Source organism: Metopolophium dirhodum, chromosome 5 (genome assembly GCF_019925205.1).
Source record: "Metopolophium dirhodum isolate CAU chromosome 5, ASM1992520v1, whole genome shotgun sequence".
NCBI lineage: Eukaryota > Metazoa > Arthropoda > Insecta > Hemiptera > Aphididae > Metopolophium > Metopolophium dirhodum.
The window spans coordinates 2,787,630-2,813,474 of NC_083564.1; the positions used below are offsets into that span (position 1 = coordinate 2,787,630).

General features: G+C 27.9%; 1 protein-coding gene across 2 annotated transcripts; it reads left to right on the forward strand.

The window, feature by feature from the left end:
• Positions 1-1,293: 1,293 nt before the first annotated feature.
• Positions 1,294-22,527, forward strand: LOC132944810 (kinesin-like protein KIF2A). 2 transcript variants are annotated; one of them, XM_061014322.1, is made up of 14 exons: positions 1,294-2,272; positions 16,418-16,512; positions 16,584-16,697; positions 17,198-17,240; positions 17,556-17,994; positions 18,068-18,171; positions 18,311-18,473; positions 18,563-18,809; positions 18,883-19,025; positions 19,100-19,266; positions 19,326-19,480; positions 19,571-19,789; positions 19,864-20,038; positions 21,463-22,527. In XM_061014322.1, the coding sequence occupies exons 1-14, from the start codon at positions 2,197-2,199 to the stop codon at positions 21,603-21,605; spliced, it is 2,283 nt and encodes a 760-aa protein (XP_060870305.1). In that variant the 5' UTR covers positions 1,294-2,196; the 3' UTR covers positions 21,606-22,527. The 2 variants fall into 2 exon arrangements, with proteins under 2 accessions (XP_060870305.1, XP_060870304.1); XM_061014321.1 differs by lacking the exon at positions 1,294-2,272 and adding an exon at positions 13,022-13,301.
• Positions 22,528-25,845: the final 3,318 nt, after the last annotated feature.

Below are 25,845 nucleotides of genomic sequence, written 5' to 3' on the forward strand. Positions count from 1 at the left end.
TATTATTTTCTTTTAATTTTAGTATAATATTTAATATTATAATGATATCATAATTATTAGTATATAATATTATCATATATATATGTTAATTATTGTTATCCACATTGCAAATTTATCTAACAGTCCTTTATTTAAAAATAAATAAATAAATAATAGTGTTTAAACATTCATTATGATACCAAGTGACTTGTGTCCTAGTATAGTCTAATAACAAACTACAAAGAAATTAAAAAATTTTGTTTAACAATTAATAATCCTGGCGACCAATTGTGCCCACAAACAATTCACCGGAAACCGAAAATCAATTATTTACGGCCAATTCACTATGATCCATATAGACTGGAACAATTGAAAACATTCTGTTAATATATAATTAGTAATTACTAATAACTAAAAAGTATAATAGATTATAATTGTCATGATATAGGTACTATCTTAATTAAAATCGATAAAACAGTAGGGGATACATTATGATGGCCAATAGGTAAAAAAATAAATAGTTTAGATACTATTATAATAATATTAGATACCTTCTACGTAGAAGTTCCATATAGTAGCCGAAAGTAAAAATCATCATCGTTGTAATCGTCTGCACTGAACGTCATCTGATATCTGAATTAAAACAATCTATTTTGATTTTATGACTTGTGTAACAAATTTACGATCTATAAAATATGTTGGGAACCCATCAACGTCCTATTCTACAGATGAATTTGAAAACCGCGGTCAGTTTAAATTTGAAATAAAGTTGTACAGTGTTACCGCACACCATAGTCTGTTATCAGCCTTGGCTTGCGAAACGTGGTCGTGAACCGTTTGAAAGTCCGTTGACGGAGTTTTAACGGTTTCAAAAATGTTAAATCAGTCAAATACTCAAATCCGATTTCGCACTTTCTCAGTTTTGCAGTTTTGCTTTTAAAATAATACAATATCCAACGCTATAAAAGAATATCGTGAACGAGAAGTATTTTTGAAATTTTCAAAAGTTTCTGTTCTGTTTTACGTAATGTTGTATTGTATTAAAATCTATGGTATTGTCAGTGTTGTAGGTATTATATTTTTCCAATTTTTTTTCAAATTCAAATCGTAAACTATCGTTATAATATTTACATGTTTTTAACGATGATTATTATTATAATAGTATTACAAGTTTGTCAGCGCCGGGGGGGTTGGCACCGCCGTAGACACGACCTTGCCGCTTGCACTTGCACGGTTGCACAGCGGACCGCGGATGGCGTAGTTTTGAATTTCGTTAACCCGCCAGCCGCCTCCGTCGAGTGATCTTCGTGACTCATGACGTTAATTGTTATTTGTTAATCTTAAATACGTTATTGGTTATTACTTATTATTATTTATAGTATGTTGGTTATTGCTTTATTAGCTATTTATTGAACTGATGAATTGCACACAAATCGGTGGCAAAGCGACCCAAAAAAACCTATCGTGGTCCGGTGGAAACGCACCGCCGACGTCGTCTTATCTATATTTTATGGGCGAGACGGTCGTCGGTTACGACCTCGGATCTACTATAGCTTACTTGGGGGATTTTTTTTTTCACGTCGATCGACCGAAAACAGCTCAGCGTTCGATTAGGGGGCCCCCGCGATCGCGTGTTATGGATCCGTCGTTGGTCGTTGGCCTTTGTCGTCCGTAACCGTCGGTCTTCACCTCCTTCTCCGCCGCCTCGACGACCGTCCTACTACTCCACCGCCTCCTACTCAGTCGCCTTGCGAGTCGTCGTCCTCCGCCGGTAGTCGCCGCGCGCATATGTCGGCCGTCGCCACTCGCCGCCGCTAGTGGTTATCAGTCGTCGTCCGGTGTAACGGTTTTGCGCACAACACGGCTGGTGCGGCCGTTCGCGTGACGTTTCCCCTCGATGATCGTCCCGATCTTATTTTATTATTGTTATTACATATTTTTACGGTTTATCGCGTGTCCTACGAAATACGTTTAAAAAATAAAAAAAAAACACAATTATATCTAAACATATCGTCCGTCCGTCCGCCGCCAATAGTAAATGCTATCGTTGTACAATATTGTTAATACTTAATCGTTGGTCGTTACGCGTATCGCGCCTTTGTATCGTTATCGTTCTCCTCCCACCCTCCCCCCACACACATACGCTACACGGGGCCCCCGACTCGGTCGTCGTGCCCGCGCCTTTTGGTCGTCGTCCGGAAAGTCTACGACGTCAACATGCAAGTGGAAGAAGCGTTATTCGACGGCGTCAACTTGAAGTTGGCCATGGACATCAAGATCAAACGAACCGATGGTAAGCGATAGACGATTACGGTGTACCCTCACGTTGTGTTGAAAATCATGTGTATCATATGGGTTGGTGGGTGGGTAGGTCTGTCTCGGTCCTTCGACCAGCCGGTCAAGTCTAGCCCGGTCTGCTTACCTAGTTGTGGCTAGCGGCAGTCCCCGGTCTTGGTTTGCCAACACAAACCGTACGTTTAGTCGTCATCGATTGAGAGACACTCATATTATTATTATGTAACCTACCTCTGTGATATTTATGTTTGACGGTACACCCATAAGCTTTGTTTCTTTATTTTTAACCGTTCCGCTGAATACGAGGAAAACAGCTATGAGAATCTAACGATGGGCTAAGGCACTGGTGGTGTTTGTCTTCTAATGGCCTAGCTTGTCGTGCCATCTGGTCATAATTACCTATGTTGTTGGTAGGATCGGATTCGTTTGATAATTTTTCATTAGGTATAAAACATATTTTCCCCGTTATTCATTTTGCTACTACCCACGTTATCAATATAATATTATTATAATTAGATGATTGAATTGAAATTATATATCTACCTGGATATGTATTTAGTATGGGTAAGTACTTACCTATCTATTCTATTCAATTTGATTTTCTTATTTTAGATGTTTTGTATAATATAGAACATAGTTCCTACATACCTATTGTATTATAAAATATTGGCAACTTGTATGATAGGTACTTATTACAATTTGCGGGGATAGTTAATTTTTTATCTTTTTATATCTGCTATTGCCTTTTGTAAAAGTTTGGTAAATTGAAATCATTAATAAATAATTTATTATATACCAATACCTGTTTGGGTACTTAATAGTTAATTATTGTCTTTTAATTGAATATGGTTAATTAAATAGGTTGCTGCTCAGGTTGCTATATCTATCAATTTATTTAATATCTATAATATCTATCAATTTGATAAAAATACATTTATGAATACATTTTTAGGTAACTACCTACCATTATTTTTACTCTTTTTAAATAAATAGACCCGTTAAAATTTAATTAATTGATTGTTAGTTTTTTATATAGATAGGTTCACTTTAGTACCTGGATAATAGTTTTAAATCTTTTACTATAAGAATTCTAGATTGTCTGAATTTATCCAGAACTTATAAAAATCCGGATTGATCAAAATAACTTACGGAATGATCCAAGGTACATATTCAAACTCTGTTCAGTAAAAAAAGATGTTTAGGTGTGGACATTTCCCTACAAATGTTGTCTTTTATATGTTTAAGTATAGGTACTGCCCCAGGTACTGCCTAATACTTTATAGATTTACATATAATACCTACCTAATCTAAGTTATCAAAATTAGGTAGGTATATATTTATTGATAGACATTTTTATAACTTAAAATATTTGGAATGCAAGTTACTCAGTGGATGACATTTTGTGTGGGCATGTAGCCAAACTTAAATGTTTGCATAAAATGCTAATGCCTTATGGAGACCTACAAATAGATAGAATTGGATCAGTGTTAAGCTCATTGATAGAAATTAGATTTTGCCTATATTAGGTAATATTAGGTACCTATATATGTAAATTTAAATCTGTCAAGAAGTTCCATCACTGGATGGATTCTTCTTTCAAGCCTCCAACCCATAAACTCCCACAGCGCTTGTACTATTGTAAAAAAATAAATTAACAATGTAACAAAAAACAAAAAAAAAAATATGTAAATTGGTGATAATAACTTTTTTTTTATTGAATACTCTATAGTCTATATAGAACATAAATACTTCTATAAATATTAAATACCTAGGTATCTATCTATCTATCTGTACCTACTAACCAACTAACAACTTTTTCAATTGGTAAAACATATTATAAGTACCTACTTATTATTGGTACTTACTTATTATTGGTACTCTGTTGGTATTAACTTAAGTAAATCTGTGTAAATAAAACTATTAACTATATTAGTACATAACCACTATTAGGTAGTAGGTACATATTGTTGGACCTTGATTTAGTAGGTACCCTATGTATTCAGTATTTATATGGTTAAAATACCTACAATTTAAAATTATGTAGGTACCTACTCCAATTTGTACCTACCTAACATACACCCACGTAAATAATTCATTTTTTATTTCTCATAACATATTATGTACCTATAGTTATATTTTGGGTACCTAAGTACCTACAGTATTTTAGTACTTATAAAAAGTCATATAATTATTGAAGTACCTACTTAGTTTAAATCCAATTATTTTTGTAGGTACCTACCAAACTTATTTAAATTTACTCAGAATTAATACCTAATTACTTTATAGCCTAAACGTATCTATTTAAATCATTAAATCATATACATTTAAATTCTAATTATTGTGTTGTAAGTAATACCAGATCATTTTCTGTAATGACATGTTGTTTCTCATGTTTATAATTTATAAAATTTCTACATGTTCATTGTTTATGCAAATTAACAAAGTATAGGTAAATTATTTATTTTTTTTTTATTATTAACCCGTGGCAACTTAAGCCATTGAATGGTTTTGGGGAGGGTACTGTAGGTTAAACACGTGTATTTGTAAGTTTAGCAGATTTTTTAGTGGGCACCCGTAGGTATATGCCATGCCCGGGTGGGAGATGGTGGCACTTCTCTCTGGACACCGTGACTTGCCCGAAGAAAAATGTCGCCCGCTGCCGAGGTTTTTGACCTGGGGTCGGTGCGGTAAATTATTGTTGAGAGCCAAAACACTTGCAAAACACCTATTATTAGTTCTATAGGTTACACAGGTTTTTGGAAATACCATAATTTAGATATAAAAGTAGCAAATCTCATAGACCATTGAAAATTATATATTTATTATTTATATTTATAGTTTTAAATTTTAATGTTAAATGTTACTTAAATAGTTAAATAATATGTAACTACCTAATCATTACTAAACTTTATGTAGACATACATTATATATATAATATATATTGGTCCAAAAATGTACAATATACTTCCATTAAAAATTAAACACAGCAACTCTTTTAAGATTCTTAAAAAAAAAATTACATTTTGGCTATTACAAGAACAAAATATAGATAGACTCATAATAAACGTAAATGATTACTGCATTATTTATCATATTAGTTGTACGCATTTAGTAATTATTGTTAATTTTAGTTTTATATTACCATATTATATTGCATTATTTAACTACACAATTTTTTACATAATACTATATTATATAAACAAAGATATGAAAATATATATTCACTTATATTATTAATATTATAGTTATGTGAGAAATGTATATTACAAATTGTAATTATTTAATTTATTTGAACTATTTAATGAAATTATATTTTAAATTGTGAACTCATAGGCCCCCACACGAACATGTTCAGTGGGGCCCATTATCTTCTTGAAGAATAAAAAAAAATTATAGCTTATAGGTAAAGTTACCTTTATTTACTAATAATTAGATAATTATTTCTATTAAATTTAATTGTCTGAAGCTAGGATGGTATTCACAGTTATATATTTTTGGGTGCAACCATTTTATTTATGATGTAAAGTAAGTTTTAAGCACTTAAATATATTTTACCATCAATAAGATGTCCTTGTTTAATCAAATGTTCAATGTAGTCTAGTGAAATGATTTTTATTTGATCATTCTTCCCACTCTTGACCTAACTTCAAAATGTTTTTGAAAACAATAGTTGGTATATACCACCTACCAATGAACTAAAATTGAATAAAAACATATAAAATATTATTTGTAATACCCATTTGGACTTAGTAATAGTTAATAATCTGAGTTTTTAAATGGAGTATAGAGCATAATAGGGCAGTTATTGACAGTGCATTTGTTACATATTAGTTAGGCACATTATTCGTGGAGTACCTATAGGGTCTATGTACATTCAGATACTTATAGACTTATGTATAAGTGATAAGTTTATGGGTATAGTAGATATCAAGATAATATAGCCATATAGGTACCTACCTAATTAATAAGTTAGGTAGCATATGTTAGATGTGTTTTACATGCTTCGTTTAAACCTACACCTCATTTACCTAGTAGCTACACTATTAATGGAATTTATTTATTTGTCTAATACTCATTTTAATGTGATTGATTTACTCTCAAATTAATTTAATTGAAAAAAAAATATTACGTATTTGTGACTAACTAATCTTTAAATTTATTAAAAAAAACGTATGAAATTATAATTTTAAAATATTAATCTTATATTTATGTTTTCTTATCAATATCAATATCTATACCTACAAACATACTTTTTTAGTATTAACTTATAATTTATGAACTCACTATTAAATCCATTAAAAAAAAACTGAATTAGCTGGTATAAAAAAACCGTACCAAATTATTTTTTAAAAATTTGATATTCCTCAAAGTACCAAACTGATTTAATCTATAGTAATTATAATTTACCTATTTTTAGTAACCGATTGAAACTTACCTTTTATGTTTCTAAATATATTTTTTGGTTTAGATTTTAGAACACCTTCTATCCCTCTTGTGTCCTTTCCGTTTGTTACCAGTACACAATTACAATTATTAATATTAAGGTATTTATTTATTGTCCGTAGTTACTGTACATAAATTGTACACAAAATTATAATTTATTGCTTTGGATTAAAATACGTTTAGATACCAGGAATTTAGTACGCTAATAGAGTCAGCTTTCCTATCTTGTTTTATTTCATCAATCTGTTTTAATTATTGCTACCTATAATTATTTTATGTTAACTAATTTTTAATTCAACATTTTATTAGTAATGCACTTGAGTAAAATTTTGTAAATTAAGTAGCATCTGCATTTATAATTTAGTATATTATGTAGTATATACTATATTTCTGTTAAAATATAGCTTATGTTTCTGAAAATTAAATCATTTATCTTGAAATACTAATTATGCTTGTATACTGTATTAATAATTTATTTAAACAATATTGGCTGAAAAATATTTTTTTCGGGAAAGTCGAAATTAGTAAGTAGATACTGAACAAGTGGTTAAAAACAAAATGTTATGTTACCTATAATATGTTAATAATATAATTCCAGTAACATGCCCATGTAATTTAATTAAAAATTAAATTATGAAAAATTAATTTTTTATGACAATTTGAGTTAGTACCTAGGAATGGTTAGTTGTTGAATTTAATAAATAAATGATCAATTTTTCAAGCTTTTATAGCAATATGATTCAAGTTAAAATTATATGTAAATAAAAATCAGTTAAAGTACTTTTATTTAAAATATCTCATATCTAATTTTTATTATAAATATTTACTTTATTTATTCATTTTCAAGCATAAAAATCGGAAAGCCGGTAGTTACAAATTATTTTTGGAAAGTGGTAGGTGGATTTCATAATTTTAAACCTGATTAATTTAGGTACTAATTATTTGTAGGGAAGCATTTATTTTGTTGCTGTTTATGATAATTTTATTTAGAGTTCCAAATATTATTTACTACCCTTCTATATTGTTACGAAAAGTATAATTTGTTGAAATAATAGGTAAACGTATTTTGTGTTTGGGTGGGTGACAAGACAACAGTTGTTTGACCTTCAGTAGTATCTTCTGTAGGCGGCCTGGCAGTCACAAGACCATATAAGGACGTCCAGAAAATGCAGACTCTAAGTAAGGGCCATACATTAGGTCCAGCTTTTTGTATTATTAAAGTTTTAAAAAATAAATCATAACGTTGGTTTGTCTTACTTAAATAATAATACATTTTAAATTCTTATCATTTTAAAAATCTATTAATATTTATTTAATTATTTTTGTGTGTTAAATTTGAATACGCGCATTATACATTTCATTCGTTGTTGGTTCTTGAATACATTTTTTTCTTAAATGTTAAAACGTGGTTAATAGTCTAGGATTATGCTCCCAAATCCTTGTTTATACAGTTGTGTGTTATCAGGTTTTTTATTTAAACAATAATATAAAGTTATATGGAAATCCCAATTTCTTAGAATAAACCATTGAACTGTAATTGCGTATTTGTATGTAAATAATAAAAAAAAATCTATGTTGATTTATCTTTATTTAAAAAAGGTATTAGAGTCACTTTTAATTTCCTAACTAATTTAAGATTATTGGTTATTAATTATAACTTCCTTATTATTTATAGTTTTATAAAATTAGTTATTTGTGATATAAGATTTTTTAAATATAGAGTATTTATTAAAATCAAACGCCTACTGAAACAATTTAATACTGCCTACACAATTTACTGTGAAAACATAATATATTCTACCTATTATTAAGCCCAATCAATAGGTTTAGATGCTGTGAACTTCAACTAAATTTTACTACGCCACCAAAACAAACAGTCGCAGATATATATATTTCAATATTTGTATAGGTAGGTTGGTAGGTAATATTATAAGGAATATGTCGTTACGTATATTTATACATAAGTACTACAATTTTATTAACACAGAATATAATAATATTAATATATTATTAAGGTATTAATAATTTTATTTCTTTTACCATCTAATATAACAAATTTAATAAAAATGTTAATTAATAATCTTTGAAGTACCTATATTATTCGATTTAAATTTTATAATTAATTGGTTAGGTTTAGGTTAGTATCTATATCGGCAATTTATGATGATTGATGAATAATTAATATTTAATATGGTATAATATGATTTATGACATGATAATGTACCGGCTATTATCCAGTCATGTATTTGAACACACCGAGGAACACACTGTCAGGTTACAGTCGCAGTGGTTATTTCAGAATAGTGTGGTCGGTCTAATTAAAAACTATGTATTTCGATCGAATGGGACAACCGGATGATTTCTACCGCTGCGGTTATAATTCTGTAAAAAACCGTATAATTTGTTCCCAGCATTGGCGCAACTAGGGGGGACTTAGCCCCCACAAATATCCCTTATTGATTTAGTTATAAGCTCCCTATGGGTTAATTAAAATAAATAGTTTTGTTAGCCTTCTCCCAGAATTTTAACCCTAGTTGCGCCTATGGTTCCCAGCCTAAGTAATTCTTCAAGAAGATAAAATGGTTTTCCTATAGGTATTTAGATATTATTAATAGATTTTAAAAATGCATGGATTATGATTAGATTAAAATAATAGTAAGATAATATTTATTTTTATTAATCCAAAAAAATTATTATAAACAGGGTAAATTTATGTTTCAACCTTGATTATGAACATCAATTAGGTTCTTCTAAATAAGGTATTTAAAATGTTACCTGTGAATAATATAGTACCATTTAATACTTATTATTTGCATTTTATATTCATAAGGGGAGGTTCAATATTGAATATTATTTTATTACTTAAGTATTTTTTTTTGAAAAATTCAAATTACTTTATTATCTATTGCTTATGACTTATAAGCATCCTTAGAAAAGTAAACAATGTATAGGGTAAAAACAATTTATGGTTTCGAAGATCAATATTTGTTATTATTCAATTTTGTGATAATATTGTATACACGTACTATTTTACTATTGTTATTATAATTATATTAATATACAGGTGGCTGAATGTTAAAAATTGTAGGAAAATTATTTTTCAATGCGTTACGTTTTGTAATTCATTAATGCAATTGTTTATATTGTTAATCTCTTCTAGGTTGATCCTTTAGATAATTTATGCATTACAATGTACGTGATTATTTTTATCCATTTATATTACGACTATATATTATGATTTATGTTAGTTTTCATTCATGAAGAGTTCTGTCTAACACACGCAATAATAGGAATTTAAAAGTATTTTTATTCCAATGTAATAGATCTATAGACTCTAGTCCTTACTATAGTCTTGTGATAGAAATCTAAAAACAATTTGAAGTTTTCGTAGATTACTTGAGATCGGCTTTCCTACAGTTTTTTATTTTTTGTTTTTAACTTCTCCAAAAATTTTAATATAAAAATGTATTTTTAATTCCTACTTTTTCATGTAATTTTTTTACGATTTAAAGGGTATGTACCTACGTTGGAAACTTGGAAAGAAAACTTTTCTAAATTCCTAATTTGCGTGTGTGTTATTCAAAGATGGAAAATCACTGCTTCCCCCTTAATGGCTTAATCGATTGTCTTTTGTTATGTGACGGGTGTATGTCATATATCATGAGAGGTTTCCCGACAATTATTTTCTAGTGCTAAAATGTCTGTGGACACTATAGAGGTATCAGGTAAATTTTATAATCTGTTGCATTTACTGCATAATTGGTTGGAAATAAGTTTATAATTATGTGCGTGTATTAAAATACTTATTATAATACTAAAGGTTAATATTTATTAGGTTATAATACTATATGTTGTATGGACGTTTTATTAATTATTACTTTTTACGAATTGATACCTAAATTGTACACTAGTACTATATCTTACTCCGATGTTCGCATTTTCTTAATTAGACGTGTTCCAGTGTTTAAACTTGATTAGTCGTGGACAGTGGACTGGGTTTTCCATTTATTTATACTATACATTTCCATTTATATTTATATTGCTTAGAACTTGTGTAACCCTATTGAATTTAGATGCTTACCGCATTGAATTTTAATCTTAAGTCATCTTGTGAATTATTATTTATGATATTATGTACTTGACTCTATTTTATTTTTTTATAGTTTTTTGTTATGTTTTATTAGGTGTAATAAATTACTATAAATTGAAGTTACTATTATTACTAATAATTGTAATTTACTATGTAGCTTTAATTTGAGTTTTGGTTTACTAAATCATTAATTATGTAGTAAGTAATGGCTATATAAATACCAAATGACATCTCATTATGTCAATTTCGGCGTAATTGGTCAAAACTGTCAATCTTTCATTAATTTATTATTTTGTTTGTTTACAATTTAATATGGAAATTAAAAATAATTACTATATGGGCCCGAGGACTAGGTGAAATATAACAATAATGTAGTTAAATATAGTTACTTAAAAAAAAACTATTATTTCTTTCTATAACTATTAGCAGCTTTGTTGGTATGTCAAGTTTTTTGTAATCTATTTTTAGGCGATCTATATGATTTTATTAATAAATTGTAATAATGGAATTTCAGCTCATAATTATAGTTCCGTGTTTTTTCTACGTGTATTTTACGTTGAATTATTTGTTCTTAGTTTCAACACTTGCATGTATTATTTTTTATAGCATATGGGGGAAGTAATGCTAACGCTATTCCCCGTGTAGCAAAACAAAGAACAAACAAGAAAGAAATGATTAAACAAATTTAAATTTAACTAGAATATTATAATTTTAAGTGTATCTATTATCATTTTATATTTTTTATATATTATACCATATTATTATCGGTCACGCGTAGTATAAAAATTAAATTATTAAGATTTTCGTTCATTAAACTTGTATTCAATAAAAGTTAAACTATATAATGATTATTGATTAATACAGAAACTACCGCAAAAGGTTTTCGAGTTCAATTTTTTTTTATGGTTACGTAATTTTATTTTACCCATTATGACGTTTACAGTTCATTCATTTTTAAGTACCTATATCCAAATTAGATTCAGTGCAAAACGTTAAAGTAAATAGATCTGCATTGTGCTTTTATTGTTTTTTTTTTTTTAAATCAATTTAATATTGGACGTGGTGCCGTGGTACCTATAATTATTGTAAATTATAATAAAGGTTAATCTTAAAATAAATTAGTGTAAGAATACCATTTTTTTTTTAATTTTACAGTTTAACATGTGGTCAAAACTGAAAATCTTGATTTGCGAGGGATGTAATAATTGATAAAACAGAATTTTCTATACATTTATTATTATTGTTTATAAGGACTTGACATTTTGTTAGTTTTGTAAATAGGTAGTTGGGATTGTAATTTTCCATGATAAATAAAATTTTGTGTGAAATGTTTTATTTTTTGAAAGTACAGTAAGTTCTATATGTATTTTATTGTTTACAATATTAAAATTTAATTGGAAAACTTATTTATTCAAGTTCCAACTGTGTGAGTTATGTACGTAATCGTTGAAACTATTTATTTGTATGCTATATACATTCGTTTAAGTGTGGTTTATTATACTTGTTTAATGTTTTGTTATGATTTTTTTAATTTGTACCTGCCGATAGTTGGGTACCAATATAATATCAATAACATAGATCTATAAAAGTCCATACAGCCAACATTGAACAAATCATGAAATCCTTGGTGGATTCTGAATTATTTCCAAATAAGGTTATACTTATATTTTTAATTTACATCTCAGTTGCCTATTATTTTTAATAATAATTGAATAAAAGAATCTGTATGAGGTACAATAATTTTCAAAACACGTAATATTAATAGGTTAATATCAGAATTTACCCATAAAAATACTTTGGTGGAACTCCACGATTAGCTAACTCCACGATTGCCGTTAAATTTATCAGACAAAAAAATTGCATTGGCAGCTGCTACTTGTTTTAATTTATCGTGTCTACTGCTTTTGATAAATTGTGTCAAATACTGATCGATTTGGAGTTTATTTTTAACGAGTTACCATGGCCTCCAGACGTTTAGATACTATATATTCATCCTAACTACTTTGTGTATAGTATATACTGCGTATAGGGGTGGGGGCTGCTTTGTGCCTGGTACGATTTGCAAACCATACTGTACGGACAACACCGCCAGTATTGTACCCAATGAACGTTGAATGAGTAAAGCAATTGAAAGTTTCGCACGTTAATTTAAATACATTTGTCGGTAGAATTAACGTTGGCAGTGCGTGTACTTAATAAATCCTACCAGTTGTGTAGTCGTGGACCGTTCGCATCAAAGGCTAGCTTATAGTTTCAGTTGTTTTACCGACCTCTCAGTCTCTCTATACTAGATTTTGTTGGTCATTACCCGTTTGACCAATTATGTCGTCGTGGATTAAGAAGAGCTTATCGTGTTTTCATCATGACAAACGCCGTAATGATTGTAGATGCAAGTGCAATAAAAATATTGGTTCGATATCTGATAAAAATATTCAATGTAATTTTGACGAAGAGTTCAACGGGGAGCGTGTTGGAAATCTCGTTGACGATACGGGTTTGTACTTATATAATAATATAAAGTATAGGTACCACGTGGTAATTAGGGTATATTTCGATTTTCAAGATACCGTTCGTCTTGTTAACTCCTTTTAGATTTGTATAAAAATTGGAAATTATATTTGTATGTTTTTTTAAATTAATAATGCTATGTTAAGTAATTACATGCATTAGCTATTGCTTGTTAACAAATTAAAAAAAGTTATTTTGTATTTATGGTTGATATTTATTAGAAGGTACCTGTAGCCTATTATCCTATTATTACCATAACAATTAATACCGGTTTAAAATTCAAATTTAAATAATGTTGGAATTAATAATTTATACATAGTTTGTTTAATGAAAAATTATAAAGTTTCTTGTCATATTTTAGACTATAAGAACTACCAATAGATAGAACAATCCAAAAATCAAAATTAATATAATTGTTATGCTCAGTTCATTAGGTTATAAAGTTACGGAAAAATAATTCTCCAAAGGTTGTATATTATTAACCATTATATTTTGTGTTATTGTATAGAAAGTAGATATAATATGTTTGTTATATATACGTTATCCATATTCTACCCCTATTTAATGTATTATCTAATACCTATTACTTATATGTTTTATTAATATATTATACAATTCATGATTTGTTTGTTATTAAACTATCTTTAGTAAACGCACAAATAAAACTAAGGTTATTCTATTTGCGACTTTTTGCCGTCCAATTTATTGTTGTTTAATAGTAAGCTATAAATCCTATTTGTGTTTTATGACTTTAAACAGTTTAAGCTACGGCTGGCGATATTTTTGGTATACCGTGATTCGGTAATTACATTTGTTACCGAAAATACCGTGTACATTTCTATTATAACTTAAAATTGATATAATCATAATAATTACAAACATCATTTTTGAAATAGATGTACAATTTTCATGGGTATAAACATTTCGAAAACGCTGATTACTACCGAGGTATGGTGCATTAAGTATTTACCAAAATTTAATAGGTAATACCGTAGATACCGGTAATAAATAACAAATACCGATATCAAAATTCGAAATACCGCCAGCCCTCCTTTAAACTATTGCAAATTTCAATTATACGTTATCATGTCTTTTTTTTTTTAAAGAAAAAAATTTTAAAACTGCAAGTTACCGCAAAACATTCGATTACTTCATACTATATGAAAAATCATAACAATTTTTGTAAATTTATCAAGCAGTAAATCTGATTTTTAATTTTAAAAATTCTAATGAATTAAATTCGAATTGTATACAGTAAAAATAAGGCATTCTGCCATTCTGGAATAAATTATTGTTTCTGTGTATAGTGTGGTCCATCTTGCCATCTTGGTGTGTCTCGAAAGGTCATTGCACGAAGATAGAATTAATCATAAAGAATTCGATTATAATTAATTAATCCGGTAGTAAATTATTTTCTTTTACTTGTAAGTTGTTTTTTGTACCATAAATATATAAACTAATAGATTTATTTTATTGTCGCCTAGATTATTTCTAAACTTCAAAAAAAAAAACAGCACGCGTGTTATTTTAATTAGTTACATGATTATCTTAAGTTCTAGACGAAAATTACAACCTTTTTTTGTATATTTAATGTACATTGTGTAAATTATTTTACTATTGGATGTAATTAATTGGGTAGTTATACTATCCCGGATTGCACAACAGTTTGACGAATTTAATGGTTTACTTTTCGATGTTTGAGGATCCGTCAAATTTCTAATAGACTTTTGTGGAGCCCGTGGCATATGCAACCTTGGTATATTTTTTATTAATCTTGAAAAAAAGAAAATTTTTCTCGTTCAAATTAATCAACTATGGTTATGTTTGACGTGCGAGTGAGGAAAACAACCTTACATAACAATTAAACAATTTCCAATTAAAAAAAAAAAGAGTTCTGGGTGTTATAGTCACTCGTGAGTCGTGACTCGTTTCGCATCACTCACATCGACATAAGACGTTGTGGCATTATTTTAATAAACTCGGAAGTAGTAAAGATAATTTTTTTTATCTGTAAAACAATTTTGAGCTACAAGTATATTATAGTTTAATAGTTTACTAACTTACTATAATGTTTAAATCTCGACGCGTGTTCATAAAATAAATATTGAACAATGATTATCTGTGTTTAATTTTAGACGTAGTTTGAATGTAAAGAATATTATGATAGAAGTTATCTATGATATTATTTAACAAAATTAAGAATAAGCCACCAAAAAACAAAATAAGTTATTGATGCGTATTAGTGAAATTAATAAATCAAAATAAAATGCTCTCATTATGTATAACTAATAACATCATTTTACCCATCTGGAGACTGAAATCACATGTAATCTGAAATTAGTAGAATGAATTGTTTGTATTTAATGTACCTATACGAACTACAATTTAAATATTTAATTTAAGACGAACTATAATGTCCAGATGTTGGTGATTAATCAAATATTGCTTAAAATAGATATAAGTAAGATTTTTATTTTGTGTTTAACAATATTTATATTTATTCTAGAAATATTTTGCCTCATTATGTTCATAATATGTTGGACGTTGGTTGTAACCAGGTCATGTGTTGTGGTCATTTTATCATGTTTATAGTGATCTAAAAAATGTTACCATAGTTCCCATACATTATAAGTTTATACATGTAGTGTTGACCCTTCCCTTTCATTCAAATTTATATCTACACCAATAAGGGTTTAGGCCCAGCTTATGTTGTTTCCTGTTTGTAAATATGTTCCTATGGGCAACCTTGTACAATATTAATAAACATGGAAACAATTTATAAAAGGTCAAGTTCATTGCCATTTTAGTTGTACGTCAGATGTAGGTACATTCCCTTAAGAATTTCCAGTAAATAATTAGAATATTGGTTAATTTGATTTTGTATAGATATGTTTTTGTAAATTTTGTTATATCTGACTAAATTATACCTACTTTACGATTGAATAATATTTATTTCTAATATTAAATGTTACATCTAAAATGTTCTTTTATATATTTTGTCTGTGTATAAACTGAAAATATCTTAATCAATTTAATTACTTTAAATTTATTTTTATAGTTATTAAATTAGTGTAATCTTATCATTTTTTCCTTTGATTTCAGGTCGCATCCATAAGGCAGTTGTGTCTAGGATGAATCCAGATACTAGAAGCATTTCAGTAGAGTGGTTAGAAAATGGTGAAACTAAAGGCAAAGAAGTAAGACAAACTGCTTGGATTCACATTTTATTTCAATTAATTTTATTTTACATTATTTGTTTTGTTTATAGATTGATTTAGATGGAATCTTGGAACTGAATCCTCAATTACGTTCAAATATTCCCAGTATTACTATGGTTGCTCAAAACGGTACTAATATACCAACAACTAGCAAGTTAGCAAGGGTAAATTTAACTTTTATTATGACTATTTATCATGTACAAATACAATAATTAGGCTTTCACTTTAAGAATATAGTTATGCTTAATAATAATATTTATTAATTTAAGATATAATACTAGCTAGGCACTATACTATACTACCGTTTGTACATAATTAGTATCAGAAAAAATCTATATATAAAAAAAAAAAAACTAATTTTATATTCAAACATTAACAGTATTGTTTGTTATGTGATAAAAATGGTACTATATAGTCATTGCTACCTTTGTGTGTTCGATACCTAAAACCGGTTTCCATTTGAAAATTGTGTTTGTGGTTGATGAAGTGTCTGGTGAAGTATAACAGACATTAGTAAATAGTAACCCACCAGTATGTATGTCTTATGAAGTTCTTTCCCATTAAAGTTTATACTTTGTAGTTATAAATTTAATATAATACAATAAATTTAAATAATTTATAATAATAATTATAATAATTAAATTATGTACGTTTATATTTTCAGTATTCCACAAAAGCCTCAATACAAGCATTTACAAATAATAAAGGCAAGTATTTATTTTATTTTACTAATTTAATAAATAACAACTTTAAATGTAATTAGACAACTACATTATACCTACAACGAAAAATCCAAAATTTTTACAATAATTTGAAAAAAAATAAGTTAATTCAATGAAGTTAGGTAATAGGTAAACTTAATTTTATGTTTTATGTTTCAAGTATAACTAAAGTTCATTGGGTTTAAATTATTTTAAAATGTAACTATTGATCAACAATCCAATCAAATAATATTTAAATTATTCAATATTACACATTTTTTTATGAAATGTAAAATATTTTGAATATTTAAATTTTTTTAGGTTCATATAAAGGAACAAAACCAGTTAGTAGGCAGACCAATCATTATTCACCTGCAGTGAATGGCACTGGAGAAGTTTTATCAACAACTGTTCCATGTACACCTTTAAATCCTCCAACCCAGTATCAACAAATTCCCGTGTTAAAACCAGCTGATCCGCCACCTCAAACACAACAACTAACTCACTTGTATAGCAATAATACGGCAGGAGCAATCCGGGGCTCAAATACTGCTGCAGTAGGAGCAGCTGCAGCTGCTGCTGCTGCCGCAGCCGCTGCAGCAGCCAAAGACAGGCGGAGTAATGTTGTTAAGGAGGTTGCTAAATTGAAAAAAAACCGAGAAGAAAGGCGACAACGTCAAGCTGAATTAAAAGAAGAAAAAGAAGCGTTAATGAACATGGACCCTGGTAATCCAAATTGGGAGTTTCTTGCTATGATTAGGTGTGCTTGCTATAAATTACCGATTAAATCCAACTGTCATCAAATATTAATGTGAAAATGTTTTATATTTTAGAGATTATCAATCTAATTTAGATTTTAAACCTTTGAGAGACTCTGAAGTAGTTGAAGATCATCAAATTACTGTTTGTGTCAGAAAAAGGCCGCTCAATAAAAAAGGTATTGTATCTTTGAAATACTTGATGAATAACATTATTTTTCATATTATTTCTATATTGGCATAAGTAAAAAAATATGCTTTAACAATTTGTAAAAAAAAGACTACTGCTATTATATTTATAATTATTTCCATTTTCAGAATTCAATCGAAAAGAAGTTGATGTTGTTGCAATCCCATCTAAAAATCAAGTTATTGTTCATGAACCTAAAAACAAAGTAGATCTTACAAAATATTTAGAAAACCAGCATTTCCGATTTGATTATGCCTTTGATGAGACTTGCACCAATGAGACAGTTTATAAGTTAGTAACAAATTGTCAGTTTAATTAATAATTTTTTTCAATTTATAAAAACATGTTTGTAATTAAACAATAATATTTATTTAAATTAGATATTCTGCAAGACCTCTTGTAAAGACTATATTCGATGGTGGCATGGCCACATGCTTTGCTTACGGACAAACTGGCAGTGGTAAGACTCACACTATGGGTGGGGATTTCCATGGAAAAACACAAGACTGTAAAAAAGGCATTTATGCAATGGCTGCTAAGGATGTTTTTCGTTTTTTGAATTCGCCTAGTTATTCGCCATTAAATCTGGTTGTTACTGCTAGCTTTTTTGAAATTTACAGTGGCAAGGTAATTAATAATAATAATGCTTTATCTTTTTATAATGGTTTATCATTAAAGTATTATTCACATTTGCCCATAGGTGTTTGACTTGCTGGGTGATAAAGCCAAGTTAAGAGTACTCGAAGACGGCATGCAAAAAGTACAAGTAGTTGGTCTTACTGAAAAAGTAGTCACTACAGTAGATGAAGTATTGAAAATAATTAATGACGGTAACAGTGCTAGGTAAATATTTATTTTTTTTTAATGATTAATAATTAAACAATATTGTGATAACATAACATTTTTTTTGGTCTTAGAACTTCAGGTCAGACATCAGCCAATAGTAACTCATCAAGGTCTCATGCTGTTTTTCAAATTGTATTACGTATCCCGGGTTTAAATCAAATACATGGAAAATTTTCATTAATAGATTTAGCTGGAAACGAAAGAGGTGCAGATACATCTTCAGCCAACCGACAAACACGTAATAATTTATGAAATATTTTTTTGTTTATTTAATTTTAATATATTTATTTAACTTAGGAATGGAAGGTGCAGAAATAAATAAATCTCTACTTGCACTAAAAGAGTGCATTCGTGCTCTAGGGAAGAAAGGTTCTCATTTACCTTTTAGAGCAAGTAAATTAACACAAGTACTTAAAGATTCCTTTGTTGGTGAAAATACTAGGACCTGTATGGTTAGTCAATTTTTATAGGAATATATAATTTGCATATTTATGAAAGTTTTTGATAAAATATGTGTATTATAATATTTAATACATATTTAGATTGCAATGATTAGTCCAGGACTAAGCTCATGTGAACACTCTCTGAACACGCTCCGTTATGCTGACCGTGTTAAAGAATTGGACGCATCAGATCCTGCTGCTGGAGAAGTTCATGCGCCTATGTATTCTCCACCACCAAGTCGTTCTCCGAATATATCTCGTAACTTACAAGATGTGAGTATGGTTGATGACGATTTAGCAGCACTAAGATCACTTAATGTAAGTATTTTAAAGTTTTATGTTATAGTTATTTATTTACTTTTAAATTAAATAAAATTAATTTGTTCCAACAGGAAGGAGAATTGTCTGCCGACTTGTACAATTTCCACGAAGCTGTTTCCCAACTGCAAGAACAAGAAGATGAAATGCTAGATAAACACAAGTCGTTACTAGAATCTGGACAGAAATGGTTACAAAAAGACAAACAGTTGTTGGCCATGACTAAAAACGTTGACTACGATCAAGATGGTAACCGAGATCAAAAAACCTGTTTTCTTGTAGCTCTCCAACTTTTAGCTTTACCTATTGCTTATGCTTTCTTTTTTTTTTTTATACTCCCGTTGCTGGAACTCGGAAATTTCCAAATGAAATAATCTAGTTGATTGTTGTAAAAAACAAAAAAATTCCTTTGTAGAATTTTTTTGAATTTATCGATTAACTTTATTTTCTTTACACCCCAGTATTATTTATTTTTAGTTATTTATTATTAAGCATAGTTTTATATTATCTTTGGAGTGTTTATTTTCTTCCCATTTTTGATATTGCTGAATCTTTTTTTTTTTTATTATTTTGCCGTTATTGGTGTATTATTATTCAAATATAATATCATAGCGACTTATTGTCTTTTATCATATTGTTTATTATTCGTAACATAAACAATATTATTATTACATAGTTATTTTGATTTCGTAAAAAAAAAACAATTGAGACACTGAAATATTTTCATAGTAACATTTGATTAAAATGGGCAAATTTTAAGCCATATTTATAAAATATTTCTTAATATTTCTTGATTTTAAACTTTTATAGCTGTTTAATTTATATTCTAAAAATTTGGTAAGGTATATAACATGTACAACATTTTTATATTCAATATTTATTTATTATTTAAAAATTATTCTCTTTTTTTATTTTATTTTCTAAATCTAAACATTAAAATATATATATTTAAACAACTAATCTTAATTTTACTTCTAGAATATTTAAATTTTTTTTTCAAATTCAATAGAGATTTTATAGTAGTTTTGCTTTGTTTTACAATCTTAACATAAATATTTTTCTGAATAACCCTTTTGAATATAAATTTTTAGTTTCATTTTAACGTTTAGTTAAAATTGTGTTTAAAATAAATAAGCCGTCCAACTGTTTACCATTAGTATTAATTAATCATTACTGTTATTATATACAGCAATACAAGACTTTTATTAGAAAATAAGTTGTCCGTCCAATTGCTCATTGAAAAGCCATTGACAGGTTTAAGTCTGTCGTCTAGTCTTTATTAATGTTTGTAATTTTTACTTTAATTTATTTTACAATTATAAAGCCAAATATTATTGCATTTGTTTAAAGTTACGCATTTATACTTTGGTAGCTTATAATATAAGGTTTACTCCTTGTATTTATTTATCCATTTAATTAATATAGTATGTTAAAAAAATTATTTTCATCAAAAGTATTTTTTTTAAAACTCCTTGTACTTTTTTATTACACTGAAATAGGCCCTGATTGTTTGCACCAATGTTTTAGTAAAATATCTGGTTTTATTTTAACTTTATTGTGTGTGCGTCTGCTTTTTGATGTTATGAATTATGATGTACCTATGCGCGTTTGAAATATTATTTAATGTTGTGGATCATTGGAGTGTTGTATTCTAAACCGTATTGTTTTTCCAGCGTATTCATTGCAGCTGCTCAATTTGCTTCAAACCAAATTAGCTGCCACTCAAGATCTAGTTGAAACTGTGCTTGCATTCAGAAAACAGTTGACAACTGAAGAACAATTCAGTCAGAATATAATTAGAGGCGGCCACCGTTAGAGACAACATTTTTTATTATTGTCTTCTATGTGTAATTGTTAAGTCTTTGTTTTTGTAATAAAAAAAATATGATTGAGTAGAAACATGTGAGAACATTTCTATCTTTGTCATAGAGATACTACTGATTTTATGTGATTTTTTTCGGTGATGCTACTATTAATGGCCAACAAACATTTATGAACACTGACAGTGTTTGTTGGTTTTTACCTACTTAATAATTTACTACATCGCTTTAATTAAGTTTTTAACCTCAAAGAACTAAACCCTTATTATTGTTACGAGCATTATAAATTTGTACTTCTAACTTTAAATATCTTTAGTTATATATATTTTTAATTATATGTATTTTTTCTTTTAACAAGCATTTATTCGTATTTTTTTATTTTTACTATAAATTCACATATTAATTTAATGTCTTACTTCATAGCAGTTATTTAATTAAATTGTTTTCTAATAAAAGCATGTTGTAGGAAATAGCAAAAAAAAATTTCAAGATAATATCAAACTTTTGAATACCTATTTTTGTAAAATATAAAACAATAATATAACGTTACAATAATATTTAATTAAACTAAGAAAATTATTATTACGTTTATGTGCAAATAGTTGTTCAGGCTTTACAATGTTGGAATAAGTACCTATTTTTTAACATTCATTTTTTGTAAGTCCTATGTTTCATTGATTATTAATGATTAGAGTATAATTTTTTTAAAACAAAACTATTTTCTTTTTATTTGTGTTTGTTATTCTAATATGCCCTATTTTCTAGGGACGTGTTCAGTGTTAACCCCACGGTTTAAGGCTATTACGCAATGTGCCTTTTACTGTTTTGAGTTTACTATTACTATGTAAATAACTATATTTAAACGATACTCATTGATTTACAAGAATATATTATGTGTTAAATTGTTTTTTTTACAAATATGGGAATTTTAAATTTATGAATTATTTATTTTTAAACAAAAGTAATACGCGAATTAATTTTAACACTAAAATTATATTTGAAAAATATGAACATAAAAAAGGCATACCTCGTTCACTCATGGTTTTGGTTCATTGGAACTACTAAAATATAATATATATATACATATTTTTAGATTCTGAGCGAAGCGATGAATGTATTGATTCTACAATGATGTGTGTTTTTTTTTTTATTTTTGTGTCTGTCATCACCTTTTAGGACAGTAAAAGTGCTTGGATTTTCTTCAATAGTAACTTTTCTGATAGGAAAGTGAATCTAGTTGGTACTTTGGGGGGTCAAAAGTAAAAATTTCCCAGTAGTTTTCACAAGCGACGTGAAAAACAAAAGAAAAATTAAGGAAAAACGGGAATTTTTACGCAAAATCTGTTTTTGAGAAAATCGATTTTGGTTTTTGGTGTAACTCTAAAACAAATGACCGTAGGGACATGAAATTTTGACTGAATGTTTATATTAGCATTTTCTATACACCATAAAATTTACAAAATATTTTGACTCTTTTTGAGCTGTTTACGGCCATTGTCAGTTTTCAATTTTTTTAGTTTTTTTTCCTATAAATATCAATAAAATTTTATCTGTTGAGGAAAAAAGCTTGAAAATTTAATAGAAGGCTCCTAGGTTATTGTTTCAAAGGCAGATGAAAAAAATTAAAAATCCTTAGTCACAGTTTTTAATTATAAGCATTTAAAGTTCAAATTTTGACAAAATACGGAAAAATCACGAAAAATAGCAAATTATTTTGATGAGAATTCATAAAAATTTTTCTTTTTAAATCTAAGATTTGAAAATGTAATATAAGATTACTCATAAGTTTGTCTACCTTTATCAAAAAAAAATGTCTAGAAGAAACTTAAATTAAATTTTTATGAGCGTCTGAAATTTATATTTTTACAACATTTGATATTTACTCGATTTCTCATGTAACAATTTTCTTATTTTATTGTAATTAAAAAACGAATGACTGTAGATACTTAAAATTTCACTGAATGTTAATATTAGCATTTTCTATACACCATAAAATGTTGAAAATATTTTCACTCTTTTTGAGCTGTTTACGGACATTGTCAGTTTTCAATTTTTTTAGTTTTTTTTTCTATAAATATCAATACATTTTATTTGTTGGGTAAAAAAGCGTGAAAATTTAATATAAAGCTCCTGATATATCGTTCTAATAGCAGTTGAAAAATATTTAAAATCCTTAGTCACAGTTTTTTTTTATAAGCATTTAAAGTTCAAATTTTGACAACATTTATCAAATTTATAATTTATTAATTATTTTGTAGTTAAAAATGTATACAATTTTTAACTTTTATGGCTAAGGATTGAAAATTTAAAACAAGGCTCCACGTAAATAGGTTATATATAAATTACTTTATTCACAATAATATCATCAAATATACTTGGTAATATCATAGAATGACTGACCGTTTTCGCTCAGAATCGTTTTTCTTATACAATGATATTATATCATTGAATTCAAATTTAACACCATCCATTACAGTGACCCACTTGTAACCCACCGTACAGCAGAGCGACATCCACTTATCCACCTTTTTTAGATTCTGAGTGGAACGATGAATGTATATTAAACAATGTGTGTTTTTTTATTTTTGTGTCTGTCATCACCTTTTAGGACGGTAAAAATGTTTAGATTTTCTTCAACAGTAACTTTTCTGATAGGAAAGTGGATCTAGTTGGTACTTTAGGGGTCAAAAGTAAAAATTTCCCAGTAATTTACAAAAGCGACATGAAAAACAAAAGAAAATTTAAGGAAAAACGGGAATTTTTAAGCAAAATCGATTTTGGTTTTTGGTGTAACTAAAACAAATGACCGTAGGTACATGACATTTTGACTGAATGTTTATACTAACATTTTCCAAATATTTTGACTTATTTTGAGCTGTTTACGGACATTTTCAGTTTCCATTTTTTTTAGTTTATTTTTCTACAAATATCAATAAAATTTTATCTGTTGGGTAAAAAAGCTTGACAATTTAATACAAGGCTCCTACTATATTGTTACAATGACATTTGAAAGATATTAAAAATCCTTAGTCACAGTTTTTATTTATAAGCATTTAAAGTTCGAATGTTGACAAAATACGAAAAAAACACGAAAATTAGCAAATTATTTTGAGTTGAGAATTCATACAAATTTTTCTTTTTAAATCTAAGGTTTGAAAATGTAGTACAAGATTATCCATAATTTTGTCTACCTTTATCAAAAAAAAAATGTCTACAAGAAAGTCAAATTAAATTTTTATGAGCGTTTGAAATTCATATTTTTACAACATTTGACATTCACTCGATTTCTCATGTAACGATTTTGCTATTTTATTGTTATTAAAAAACGAATAACTGTAGATACATGACAATTTTGAAAATATTTTGACTCTTTTTGAGCTGTTTACGGAAATTGTCAGTTTTCAATTTTTTTTTTCTATAAATATCAATAAAATTTTATTTGTCGGGAAAAGAGCGTTAAAATTTAATATAAGGCTCCTGATATATCGTTCTAATAGCAGTTGAAAAATATTAAAAATACAGTCCTATTTTTTTTTTATAAGCATTTAAAGTTCAAATTTTATCAAATTTATAATTTAATAATTATTTTGTAGTTAAAAATTTATAAAATGTTCAACTTTTATAGCTAAGGATTGACAACTGAAAACAAGGCTCCACGTAAATAGGTTATATATAAATTACTTTATTTACAATAATATCATCAAATATACTTGGTAATATCATAGGCTGACTGACCATTTTCGCTCAGAATCGTTTTTCTTATACAATGATATATTATAACATTGAATTCAAATTTAACACCATCCACTACTACAGTGACCCACTTGTAACCTACTGTACAGCAGAGTGACATCCACTTACCCACCTTTTTTTTAGTTATTTTATTGTATAATATTATTTGTGGGACGTGGGTACTTGAAATTTCTTAAGTACCTATACAATGTATACTATTGTAGTATCACGGTTTGTTGTTGATGTATAACGCGTTATAAGTACCTAAAGGATGTTGTGATATGATTAATTTGGAATTTATCTTAGGTACCTATTATAGGTCAATTATTTTTTTAATACCATAGATAAGTATATAATATGTCTTAAACCTAGACTGATATACCATCTCCGCTCAGAATCGTTTTTCTTATACAATGATATTATATCATTGAATTCAAATTTAATACCATCCATTATACAGTGACCAAATTGTAACCTACTGTACAGGAGAGCGACATCCACTTG

What these genes read in the sequence shown, in the direction of transcription:
- LOC132944810 (XM_061014321.1), top strand. Translation starts at nt 13,130, where the DNA reads ATGTCGTCGTGGATTAAGAAGAGCTTATCGTGTTTTCATCATGACAAA. An exon ending in AAGGCCGCTCAATAAAAAAG is followed by an intron (nt 18,172 to 18,310) that starts GTATTGTATCTT and finishes TTCCATTTTCAG; the next exon opens with AATTCAATCGAAAAGAAGTT. An exon ending in ACCAATGAGACAGTTTATAA is followed by an intron (nt 18,474 to 18,562) that starts GTTAGTAACAAA and finishes TATTTAAATTAG; the next exon opens with ATATTCTGCAAGACCTCTTG.